The sequence below is a fragment of the Schistocerca serialis genome, chromosome 6 (assembly GCF_023864345.2).
Source record: "Schistocerca serialis cubense isolate TAMUIC-IGC-003099 chromosome 6, iqSchSeri2.2, whole genome shotgun sequence".
Lineage (NCBI taxonomy): Eukaryota > Metazoa > Arthropoda > Insecta > Orthoptera > Acrididae > Schistocerca > Schistocerca serialis.
In genome coordinates, this window is record NC_064643.1 from 621,695,382 (window position 1) to 621,708,317 (window position 12,936).

The 12,936-nt window shown below is 37.9% G+C and overlaps 1 protein-coding gene across 2 annotated transcripts in view; it reads left to right on the forward strand.

Moving 5' to 3' along the window:
* The window catches only part of LOC126484353 (actin-related protein 8), a 168,220-nt gene that overhangs the window by 77,782 nt on the left and 77,502 nt on the right, over window positions 1-12,936 (forward strand). For both annotated transcript variants that reach the window (XM_050107818.1, XM_050107819.1), the window contains exon 6: window positions 3,461-3,577. In XM_050107818.1, the coding sequence (XP_049963775.1) occupies window positions 3,461-3,577 (117 nt within the window). The remainder of the gene's footprint in view (window positions 1-3,460; window positions 3,578-12,936) is intronic.

Consider the following 12,936-nt stretch of genomic DNA (forward strand, 5'->3'; position numbering starts at 1 on the left):
ATTAATGAAGAACAAAGATGATGTGACAGATGAAGACAAATTATTTTCCTTGCCTCTGGTGAACAAAATAAAGAAAATAGCTGCCTCAGAGCTGAGATAGCACATACAATGTAACAGCTCAGCACCAAAGCACGTGCAATGACTACAGCTTTCCATCAACTTCAACATCACATTATTCACAAGAAAACAATTGGTCTACACAACAATATTCTTCTGGTTATGGTTACACAAGTGGACAGAATTTAGCACCAGGTACATTTTCTTCAGCTGCCTCTAGAAATGGATCACAACTTCAGTTGTTTCCCAAGTGCTAAATTGTTATGTTGTTAAATGTTAGCATGGATAAAATTAAATAAAAACTTACTTTAAAATAATTATTAGTTTTTGTTTTGGTGAAATGCAGTAACTGATGGCCTTCTGGTCTGCTTTATATCCTCTTGGAAGAGGCGGAGCAAGTCATCAAATGATTTTCTATACATTCTGAAGTAATTGAAAAATTTAGATTCATTGTCCCACAGTTGCAGATGCAATGTGGTAAATAAACTCATAGAGAGCATGTTCAAAACTGGATGAACTCAGTATCTTAATTTTTGCTTTTTCTTACGATACTCCCACAAAATTATAGCTTCCTCAACATCCATTTTCTGGGCTCCACTGAGACACACTGCAAGAGAGTGACTGGGAGAGAGTAATTACAGCAGCTAACATGCTTTAATGCTCATCATCAGAACGTTTCTGAAATTCAATTGTGTGTCAACATGCACTTACTTCTGAACTTAGCTACATGTGGGCTACATGCCAGTTTGGCAGTATGAACTCAGTCATCACTCAAACATGCACTTCATTCATCTGCATGCCATCATGAAGAGAGGTTTCGGGATGTGGAATGAGTAAAATTATTCATTAAGACTAGTATTCCTGGAAGAAAAATTTGCAGTGACATGACTTAGCCACAGCCTGGGAGATGTTACAGAATGAAATTTTCACTCTGTAGTGGAGTGTGTGCTGATATGAAACTTCCTGGCAGATTAAAACTGTATGCCAGACTCAGACTTGAACTCGGGCCCTTTGGCTATTGTGGTAAAGTCCTCTACCAACTGAGCTACTCAAGCATGACTCGCAACCCATCCTCACAGTTTTACCTCCACCAGTACGTCAGTTCCTACCTTTCAGACTTACCCCTGAAAGGCAAAGGTCCCAAGTTCGAGTCTCGGTCCTCCACACAGTCTTAATCTGCCAGGAAGTTTCACATCAGCCGAAACTGTGCTACAGAGTGAAAATTCCATTCTGGAAGCATCCTCCTGCTGTGGCTAAGCCATGACATCATAATCTCCTTTCTTCCAGGACTGCTAGTCTTGCAAGTTTCACAGCAGAGCTTCTGTACAGTTTGGAAGATGGAAATGAGGTACTGGTGGAAGTAAAGCTGTGATGATGGGCTGAGAGGTGTGCTTGGGTAGCTAAGTTGGTAGACCACAGCATAACGTGGGCAAATTTTTATGCCTGCATTCCAATGATAAATCTCTCTGAATTGGTAGACCGCTTGCCCATGAAAGGCAAAGGTCCCTAGTCTGAGGTGAAGATTACTCCAGTGGATGACTTTGAATAAAGATATGCAATGTTCCAGCAACCCCATTGCATTTCACTTCATGAGAGAGATTTATCATTGCAATGCAGGCAGAAAAATTTGTCCACTTTATGGTGCCACCTCAATTTATTATCTATTTGGCCGTACTGGAGTATCACACCTGAAGTTTCACAATGCAGATTTGTTCTTTAGTTTTGTCTTACTCCACAATAAAATCCTCCATTATCATGGAATAGGATTTGCATCATTTACGAGTTTCTGTAACTTTAGATGGATGTCTTCTATCTCATCAGAATGTGTGTATGGTGATGCATAAACTTGAATGAGAGCCATGAATTATTTTTGTTTAGTTTTAAAACAAGTTTTGCTTATTTTGAGGCTTCTCCACATTGGTTCTTGTAATGTCTGTAACATTGTTTTTAATTTCTTTGTTTACAGATAATTTTGCACCTGAATTCCCCATCTGCTCTTTTCTACTGTAGTAAAAAAAAGTGTTTTGGTTTCAATTTTTTATTTGATCTTTAGTTTGCAACCACACTTACGATAGCCCTACTGCATACCATTTGATATTATGGAACTCCTCTTCCAACTCCACCAAGCCATCTTCCGATCATAAAGTCCTTCAATTTATTGTCTTTAAATAAAAAAGTAGTAGAAACAATTGAGCTTCTGAGGTCTATATTATTGTTTCTTTAGCCAAGCTGTGGAAGCAGCTGGGTGTGCCCTGTAGTCTAAAGCCATTCATTGTCTGAATTCCATTTGCCCATTACCCCTATAACTTGTACATGGATGTGCAGCAATACTATATAGTTAACACTAGTCATGCCATTGCTGCTGCTAAGTGGTATTTCTTTGTGTTATCTGTAATATGTTTTATCCAGAACAGAAACAAGACTAACTCACCATGTGATCTGATGTGTGGGTATTTGAGCAGCCCATATATATTTTTTCTGTGTAAAACAATCTGTCAAATTTGTTACTTTATGGATTCTACCAGCTGCATGGCATGAACGCGTGGACTGGATGTTGGGATCAGTCCTCTGATGTAATTGAGGGCTCTTGTTCCAACTCTTAGTGAAGTCACATTTTGCAGCCTGGTGTCACATATAACTGTAAAGGTGTTGCAACAGCAAAGTATAATAATGTGAAATTAGACTCTTAATGAACAATAGGCCTAATCCAAATCCATGAATGTTCTCCTCCATGTACCTAAAAAAACAAAATATGTATATGTAGGTCAACATTTAATCCTCTTTGCAGTTTTACAGGTTTAATTTTTTAGATAGTTTCTATAGTTTATATTATAATATCATACTTTTTATTATTTATATATCTTAATAATTTAGGAGTATAGGAGACCACTCACTAAACAGTGTTGAGTCACTGGCAAGCACACAGAAAGATTGAAAACATACTAGATTTTGGACAAATTATGTAAAAGTCTAGAGAACATGCACAGGAATCTCTGTAGCTAAAATGTGGTGCCTGAACTCACAGTACTGGGATTGCAGTTCAGTGGTGGACTGGGGTGAGGGGTTGTGTCGAGTGGGATGGGTAAAGGGAGTAAGAAGCTGCGGGAAGGTTGGGGAGGGGCAGCTAGTGGCTTGGAGGGAGGCAGCTAGTGGGTGGGATAAGATGCGGGAGGGGTAGAGGCAGCAGGTGTATGATATAGGGATGCAACATGTGAATGCTGGAACTGGTGAGTTGTGTGGCATACAATGACTGTGACATGATGGTGTGGATTGTTAGGGAGTCGGTTAGTGGACTCCTTTACTCTTAAATTATTTACATTCTACCAGAACTTTCCTTACCATATTCATTCATATCTTATTATAGTGAAGTCTTTATATGTATCATGTACTTTTTTAAATATAGGATCATGTAGCAGCTACATTTGGTGCTGGCCTTGGTTATGCCTGTGTTGTGGATGTTGGCGACCAAAAGTCATCAGTATCCTGTGTTGAAGATGGAATTTCCCACAAAAATACGAGGGTGAGTTATAGGCGACACTCTACACAGTTGTTTCTGTGAGTGATGAACACTAAAAGGTTATCAGGGGAGCTATGAATAATATTGACACATCTGCTCAAGCAAGATTACTAAAATTTGGTTTTGAGTAGAAATTGAAATTAATCACTGGAAAGAAAAATGTTAAAATTGTTGGTGGTGGATGCATTTTTGTTAGTGACCGATCTGATTTCTAGAAAAATTCTGAAAATTTTGAGATTACCACCATCAATTTTGCAGGGTCTTTACCTGTTATTTAGGGGCAAAATGGAATGGTAGCTTGGAGACTGTGGCCAGACCATTTAAGGTTCCATGCTTGCATTCAAGTTTGCAAAACACTTTGTGATGATCAGCAGCCACAGGGATGCTGTAGCAAGTTGTAAATGAATAAATGGTGGAATACTAATTGTATTCAGCCTTTATGTTTCCATGCCATGATCCATTAAGCTCTTATTGGTCATTGGCTGTAACAATAAAGCATTTCATGTATCTTATATATCTATTAGGAGAACTGTTAAAATGAGAACTCATGAGACTTAACTAATTTACACTAATTTAATTTCAAATAGTTCTAAAGGCACACTTACATCAGATGTGTCTACAGAAAAGAAAGATTAGTTACTGATATCCAAGGAACACAGCTATAGTATGTCCTATCAGTACAAAGGCTAACAGACGAGAGAGAGAGATGAGCAGGAATGCTCTTCATTTACTTTCTAAAACAAAAAATATATTACAATCAATCACAACCAGCCACAGGCTGACTGCTGCTTTATCTCTGAAATATTATTTAGGAAATAATAATTACATTTCACAAAATTAATTTACATAAGTTTTTTGGATTTGAAGTTATTTAATAGAAAAGTGTACATTTTTATGCTGTTTGTCATTTTTGCGATGTTAAATTTATGTAAAATTACTTGGGTCTGTTATATACAGAAAAAAATCATATATAGGATAATGATGACAATGCAGATTCAATTTCTAAAGTGCTTAGTATAGTGCTGAGTGCTGATTTCTTTGAAAGGATGCATAGAATGGAATAGTATTTGTAAGTCAGAAATCAAACCTACATACACTTCAGGACGTATATTTAGCAGGCCTGCAGTTGGAAGTAACAGCTCTAAAGAAAAACGAAACTCAAAATCAGTTCTCTTCGAAGGAATAAACAATGCACTTCACTAGTTAGTCTCTTATTCCCACATAATATTTGAATTTTGAGCATACACAGTGTTCATTTTCTGGGTAATTTTGTGTTGTGTGCAAATCGATACTATCAGAAGTATTATATTCTGCATATTTGGCATCCTGCTGAATGACTCACGCTCACATTTGTATGAAGTCGTTCTTAACATCAAACTCAGTTCAAGTTCACACTACAGAAAAGTTGACATATTTTTTTGTGTTCCTGTAGTAAGTATAAGTGGTGACTCTGTCATACTCTGTTAAAAAGTGTCTACAATAATTGCATAAAACAGCTTTTTTTCTCATGAAGTTTATTTAAAAGCATTGTTATGCCATAGTCTGTTGTCTTCCTTCTAGAATGTCAACACAAACTCCCAGCTACATATCACTTTGGTCCTTCGTAACTCAGTAGTCCATGGACAGTGAGCTGTTCCTTTTTGACTCTACAAAAATCTGTGTATATCAAAGCCATGAATGTTATCATCATTTTGAGAGCTGCCACCCATTCCACATCATTAGTGTTCCCCCCTATAGCTTTAGCACTTGTGGGTACACCTGTTGTGGATGATAAGAATTATCCAAATAGGCTGATAACATTGCTAGGTTGTTTACAGACAATATCCTGTGCAGTTAACCCATAAACAGACTTGCACTATTTTTTCCAGTAAGCCTATTAAGAAAAACAACCAGTAAATCTTTTTCAGCCATCATAACCAGACCCTGATGAACTCAGTCATGTTGCTCACTAGAGCCATAATTACCAAAAATATTGCCTTTAATACTCCATCCATCTCTTCCAAAGTCACTTTGAGTTGCTGAACTTATATCTTAGTCTATCCATAGGCCTCTCTAACTCATAATGCCACAGCTTGTGAGTCACCTCCTCCTGTTGCATCAACTGTAATCCCACAGATCTGAAGTTATGCTAACCCTCATCTGAAGACACCAGATTACCACTACCTTACACCTTTTCACTCGATTCTCCCCGATACCAGCATCATAATCTACTTTCCCTGTCTTAATTTCTTCTACTTGCATTCCATTTGTTTTGTGATTGGGACTAACTTTAATCCTTATTGCATCACTGCTACTGAGTACTGTCTTGTATCTTTCTCTCTGACCTCCCGATACAAATACTTCCGTACCTCCTGTGTACCCCACATATCTTCTCCTTTCCTATTACCTCACACCTTTCCTCTGATTCCCAGCCCCTCCCTAGTCAGTCATGGAAGGAAACTCTATGAGAACGGTAGGTTACCATTGTTTCTTTTGTTGAGTGCTTAATACTTAGCATGAAACACGGATGTAGTGGCTGGTCTTTTGGGGAAGTTGCAGCTCACTTTCTTCCACTCAGTTTCGTTACATACTGAATTCTTTGTCATGGATGGAATTTGCTTCCTTCACTTCCCACACCCCCAAGAAACCTTTTATAGAGAGTATGCAACAAGTTCAGACTGAGACATAGACAAGATGATTATATACTCCTATGTAAAGTAAGTCTTTGTTTTTATGATTATGTAGTTGAATAGTGGAATCACTCTCCCATATCTATTGCACCAAGGAGAGATAATTACATTGACTTAATCACATCAGTAATTATCTGTTATTGTGAGTGTTAAAGGCCTAGTGATTGTAAGTAAATAAAAAGGATTAATTTTTCAGTTTTAGGATGTATTGAACATCATACAAAGGTAAACATTAATACGAAATAAAACACTAACTCATTATGGATTAAATTTTTTCTCAAATGAACGGAGGGGAATATATGTAGCATGAGGTAATGTGAATGTAGCCAGGAATTTTATCAAAAATGCAGTAATACTTAGGGCTTGCATAGAAAAATGTGAAGAGTAATGTTGCAGTAGTAAACTGAAAGTGAAGGAAGACATGCAATGAAGTAACTGCAAGACAGCTTTGAATGGTTTAAGTGTGGATTGAAGCAGAACAGCTGGAGAGAGTAAATTGTGAAATTGATGTGTAGGGTGACATAAGCATGCTGCCCTTCTGTATTTACATTCACTATCCCTTGTTAGTCCTATTTATGCCTTGCATGAGTTTTTTGTAGTCTCCTCTGTAGACCGATTGCATTTCACTAATAATCTACCAATGAACAAAAGTCTACCACTTGCTTTAGCAACAGCTGAGCCTGTGTGATCATTCCATTTCATATCCCTACAAATTGTTACCCATAATTATTTCAGTTGACTGATTCCAGTTGTGGCTCATTGATATTGTAGTTATAGACTATGTTTGTTTATTATATGAAGTGCACGATTTTACATTTCTGAACATTTAAAGCAAGTTGCCAGTCTTTGTGCTTCTTTGAAATCTTATCGAGTTCTGAATATTTGTGTATTTTCTTTCACCCTGTACATCAGTATAGATAACAACATCATCTGTGAAAAGTCTGTCGTCATTATTGATGATGTCTGCAAGATCATTAATGTACAGTTTGTACAACAAGACTCCAACACACTTTCCTGGGACACACCTAAAGTTACTTCTACATGTATTGATGACTTTCCATCCAAGGTAATATGCTGTGCCCTCCCTACAAAGAAATCCTCAATCCAGTTATAAATTTTGCTTGATAGTTCGCATGATTGTGCTTTTGATAATACATATAACTGTGGTACTGAGTCAGATGTTTTTTGGAAGTCAAGAAATACTGTATCTACCTGACTGCTTTGTTCCATGGTGTTCTTTATGTCATGTGAGAAAAGTGTGAGTTGGGTTTCACGTGATCGATATTTTCTAAATCCGGGCTGGTTGGCATTGAGGAGGTCATTTCGTTCATGACGCCTTATTTTGTTTGAGCTCAGAATATGTTCTAAGACTCTGTAAGAAATGGATATCAATGATAATGGGCAGTAGTTTTATGGGTCATTTCTTCTACCTTTCTTGTAAACAGGTGTGAGCCATGCTCTCTTCCAGCCTTTGGGCACAGTTTTTTGTACAAGATGTGTATGGTATATTATGCTTAAAAGAGGTACTAACTCAGCCTCAAATTTTACATAGGATCTGATAGGAATTCCATTAGGGCCTGGAGCTTTGTTCAGTTTTAATGACGTCAGCTGTGTCTTGACACCACTGATAATTATATTTACTTCACTCATCTGTGCAGTGGTACCAGAATTAAACTGTGACAGTAATCCTTGATTTTCATTTGTAAATGAGCATTTGAAAATGGAGTTCAGAATTTCTGCCTTTGCTTTCGCATACTCAATGTCAGTCCCTGTCTTGTCCTTGAGTGTCTGGACACTGACTCTAGTACCTCTATCAGCCTTTACATATGTTCAAAATTACTTTGGGATTTGTAGAGATCTTTTGGTAATATTCTGTTATAATAGTTAATGAAGGTTTTGTGCACTGCCCACCTGACAGCCATTCATATTTGAATCAGCAGCTCTCTATCAACAGCCCTAGGCTTCGTGTTACACCTATTATACAGAAGTCATTGTTTCCTTAGTCATTTCTTCACAATGAGTGTATACCTTGGAAGGTCTCTCCAGCCATAATCTGTTGTCCTAGGTACAATCCAGTGCATGATCAGCTATTCTTTTAAACATGAGCCTTAGTTCGCCTACGTGCTTCTGTCCACAGCTAAATTTTTGAAATTTCTCATTTTGATAGACATTAGTGTCTCTTTACCTAGTTTACCGAATGTACAAATCTTGCTACTTGTTTTAGTTGCCCTTTGTACTTTAATACCCATTGTTTCTACAACTGGCTCATCGTCACTGATACCAGTTTCTCTGTGGACATCTTCAAAGATATGAGATGTATTTGTTGCTATTATATCCAATACATTTCCATCATGAGTGTGATTTTAAACTATCTGTTCTAGGTAGTTTTTGGAGACGATGTGTAGTAATGTTCTGGAGAATGGCTTCTCATGCCCACTGCTAATTTGTTGCTATTAGATTCAATATATTTCTGTCTAGCTTATGATTCTAAATTATCTGTTCTAGGTAGTTTTTGGAGAAGACAAGTAGTAATGTTTCACAGGATGACCTGTCACACCCACCACCAACAACACTGTAATCATCCCACTCTATTAACATACAAACAAAATGAGGTTTTCTAAAGTTTTTGGTTACATCAGAGGGTGAGTCTGGTGGTTGATAGAAGGATCGATTTATGATTCTATGCACACCCTTGATAGTGAGTCTTGCCTGCACAATCTTGCATTTGGCTTTGATTTCTGTCTTGATTGATTTGAGTTTTCTGTCTACTGTGACAAATGCAACATCTTCATTTCCCATCAGCCTATCCTGTTGACATACACCTAAATTTTTCCTAAATCTGATTGCTTTCAGTTTTGGTTTATAATCAGATTTCTGTACCTTATACATTCCAAACATTGTCAGCCTGGGGGACGATCTGCAATCTATGATAACAGAAGAAAACTTTACAATCCAGGATCACGAAGAAAGCATTTTATTGGATGACCAGTTTTTACAGAGCTATGCTGTTATCATCAGAACTTATGCTCTAAAATTTTGACAACATATTGTCCGTTAGTGCAGCAAGTTGCCTCACACGGCACATACACTTCCCACTACCATGATGATCACTGCACATAGGCATGTCAAGTATTTGTATAAAAGTGTTGTGTACATATGTAAACATAACCGTATTGCACCGAGTACAAGTGTCATGTTCACCACGAGCTGGCAACTCAACTCAACTCAGCTGCCACCTGGTTGTGAACATGAACACTTTTAATTGATGAATACAGCTATGCTTGTGTTTTTACATAATGCTTTTATACTTGACATGCTGATGTGTAGTGATCTTCGTGGTAGTGGGAAATGCATATGCAGTGTGAAGCAACTTGCTACAGTAATAGACAGTGTGGTGTCAAAATTTTAATGCATAAGTTCTGATGATGACAGCAGAGTTCTGTCGAAACCAGTCATCCAATAAAATGCCTTTTTATTGATCTTGACTCATGAAGCTCTCTTCAGTTATCAATTTTGTACCTAGTGCTACATTAGCTCCACTGTTTTTTGGAGCACTTCAAACACTGGTGCTTGATTGTGAATGCTTTGATGGTTAACTGCTAACATTTCAATATTCTAACTTTAGGGAGGGAGGGAGGGCGGGCATTTCTTTGACCCTTCTTCTGATACATGTGGGTCTCATACAGCTATCATTATCTGGACTGGATTAAAAGCCATGTAATCTAAAAAAATCCTTTTGTGCATCCCGCCTGTATATAAGAAGGGTAGAAGGACGGATCCTCAAAATTATAGACCAATATCCTTAACATCGGCTTGTTGCAGGATTCTCGAATATATTCTCAGTTCTAATATAATGAATCTCCTTGAGACAGAGAAGTTGCTGTCCATGCATCAGCACGGCTTTAGAAATCATCACTCCTGTGAAACACAACTCGCCCTATTTTCACATGATATCTTGCGAACCACGGATGAAGGGTATCAGACGGATGCCATATTCCTTGAATTCCAGAAAGCATTTGACTCGGTGCCCCACTGCAGACTCCTAACTAAGGTACAAGCATATGGGATTGGTTCCCAAGTATGTGAGTGGCTCAAAGACTTCTTTGACATAAACTCATTATTCACAATATTTTGTCTGTCTCTCAGAGTTTAAATTGAATAATTTTTGTGTATTCTATGTTAATTGTTGAGTTGTCTATTTCAAAGTGATCATTTGCCTTTTCAGTAAAGTTCTGTACCACTTCTAAAAGGCTAGGCTGACTGACTGCACGACAGGTGGAAAGGTCAGTCAAACATGTTGTTTTTGAAGAAGGGTAGCAGTCTTTTCAGTAGTTACAGGGACAAAAGTCTGGGTCATTGACTGCTCTGGTCTTGTAACATTAACCACATGGCCTTGGTATTGGTACTGTGAGTGGCCTAAGGCAAGGAGAAGCTAAAGCCATTATATTTCCTGAGAACATGCATCGTTACTGTGTGGTTTAATGATGACAGCCTCACAGGTTAAATATTCCCCAGGTAAAATAGTCCCCATTCATTTCTTTAGGTGGGGACTACTGAGGAAGATGTTCCCATTAGCAAACAATACTGGCATTCTATGCATCAGGGCGAGGACCTTTAGATCCCTTCATCGGATAGACAGGTTAAAGAAAAGAAAAAGGCAAATGTATAGATTTAAGTTATATGTAGTGGGAATGGGTGAAGTGTGGTGGCAGTAAATGGTTATTAACACAAAATAAAGTAATGGCAATGCAGGAGTAGACCTAATAATGAATAAGAAAAGAAGAAGGCTGGTGAGCCACTACGAGTGCCATAATAGCCAAGATAGACATTAAGCCTACACCCACCGTCCTGATAGAAGTTTACATGCCTATTAGCACCACAGATGATGAAGAAATGCAAAGAATGTACGATGAGATAAAAGAAATTACTTGAATAATTAAGGGAGACAAAAATTTAACTGTCAGAGGAAACTGGAAGGTACATCTACATCTATGTGATTATTCTGCCATTCTGCCATTCACAATTAACTAATTGGCAGATGGTTCAATGAACTACCTTCAAGCTGTCTCTACCGTTCCACTCTAGAATGGCGTGCAGAAAAAACGAGCTCTTAAATTTTTCTATGCAAGCCCTGATTTCTCTTATTTTATCGTGATGATCATTTCTCCCTATGTAGGTAGGTGCCAACAGAATGTTTTTGCAATTGGAGGAGAAAACTAGTTAGTGAAATTTCATGAGAAGATCCCATCATAACGAAAAACGCCTTTGTTTTAATGATTGCCACTCCAATTCACGTATTATGTCTGTGGCACTATCTCCCCTATTTCGCAATAATACAAAACAAGCCACCCTTCTTTCAATGTTTTCGATGTCATCCATCAGTCCCACCTGTTGCGGATCCCACGCTGTACAGCAGTAATCCAGAATAGGGCAGACAAGTGTGGTGTAAGCAGTCTCTTTAGTAGATCTGTTGCACCTTCTAAGTGTTCTGCCAGTGAATCACATTCTTTGATTTGCAGTACCCACAACATTATCTATGTGATCGTTCCAATTTAGGTTATTTGTAATTCTAAACCCAAAGTGTTTAGTTGAATTTCCAGCCTTCAGATTTGAGTGACACACCACGTAATCAAAATTTAGCAGATTTCTTTTAGTACTTACGTGAATAACTTCACACTTTTCTTCATTCAGGGTCAATTGCTGCTTTAGCACCACACGGATATCTTATCTAAATCATTTTGCAGTTCGTTTTGATCATCTGATGACTTTACAAGACGGTAAATGACCGCATCATCTGCATATAATCTAAGAGGGCTACTCAGATTGTCTTCTATGCCATTAATATAGATCAGGAACAACAGAGGACCTATAACTCTTCCTTGGGGAATGCCGGATATTTCTTCTGTTTTGCTCGATGACTTTCTGTCTATTACTACGAACTGTGACCTTTCTGATAGGAAATCATGAATCCAGTTGCACAACTGAGGTGATATTCCATAGACACACATTTTGGTTAGAAGATGCTTGTGAGGAATGGTGTCGAAAGCCTTCTGGAAATCTAAAAATTTGGAGTCAGTTTGACATCCCCTGTCGATAGCACGCATTACTTCATGAGTGTAAAGAGCTAGATGTGTTTCACAAGAACAACGTTTCCTGAATCCGTGCTATGTGTCAATAAATTGTTTTCTTTGAGGTAATTCATAATGTTCGGATACAGTATATGTGCCAAAACCCTACTGCAAATTGACATTAGTGATATGGGCCTATAATTCATTGAATTACTCATATTTCCCTTTTTGGGTATTGGTATGACTTGAGCAATTTTCCAGTCTTTAGGTATGGAGCTTTCTGTGAGCAAGCGGTTGTACATAATTGCTAAATATGGAGCTATCGTCTCAGCATACTGTGAAAAGAACCTGACTGGTATACAGTCTGGTCCAGAGGCGTTGCCTTAATTAAGAGATTTAAACTGCATTGCTACACCGAGGATATCTACTTCTATATTTTTCATCTTCGCAGTTGTTCTTGATTGGAATTCAGAAATATTTACTTCGTCTTCTTTGGTGAAGGAGTTTTGGAAAACCATGTTTAATAACTCTGCTGTAGTGGCACTGTCATCAGTGACTTCACCATTGTTATCACGCAGTGAAGGTATTGATTGCGTCTTGCCACTGGTGTGCTTTATGTATGACC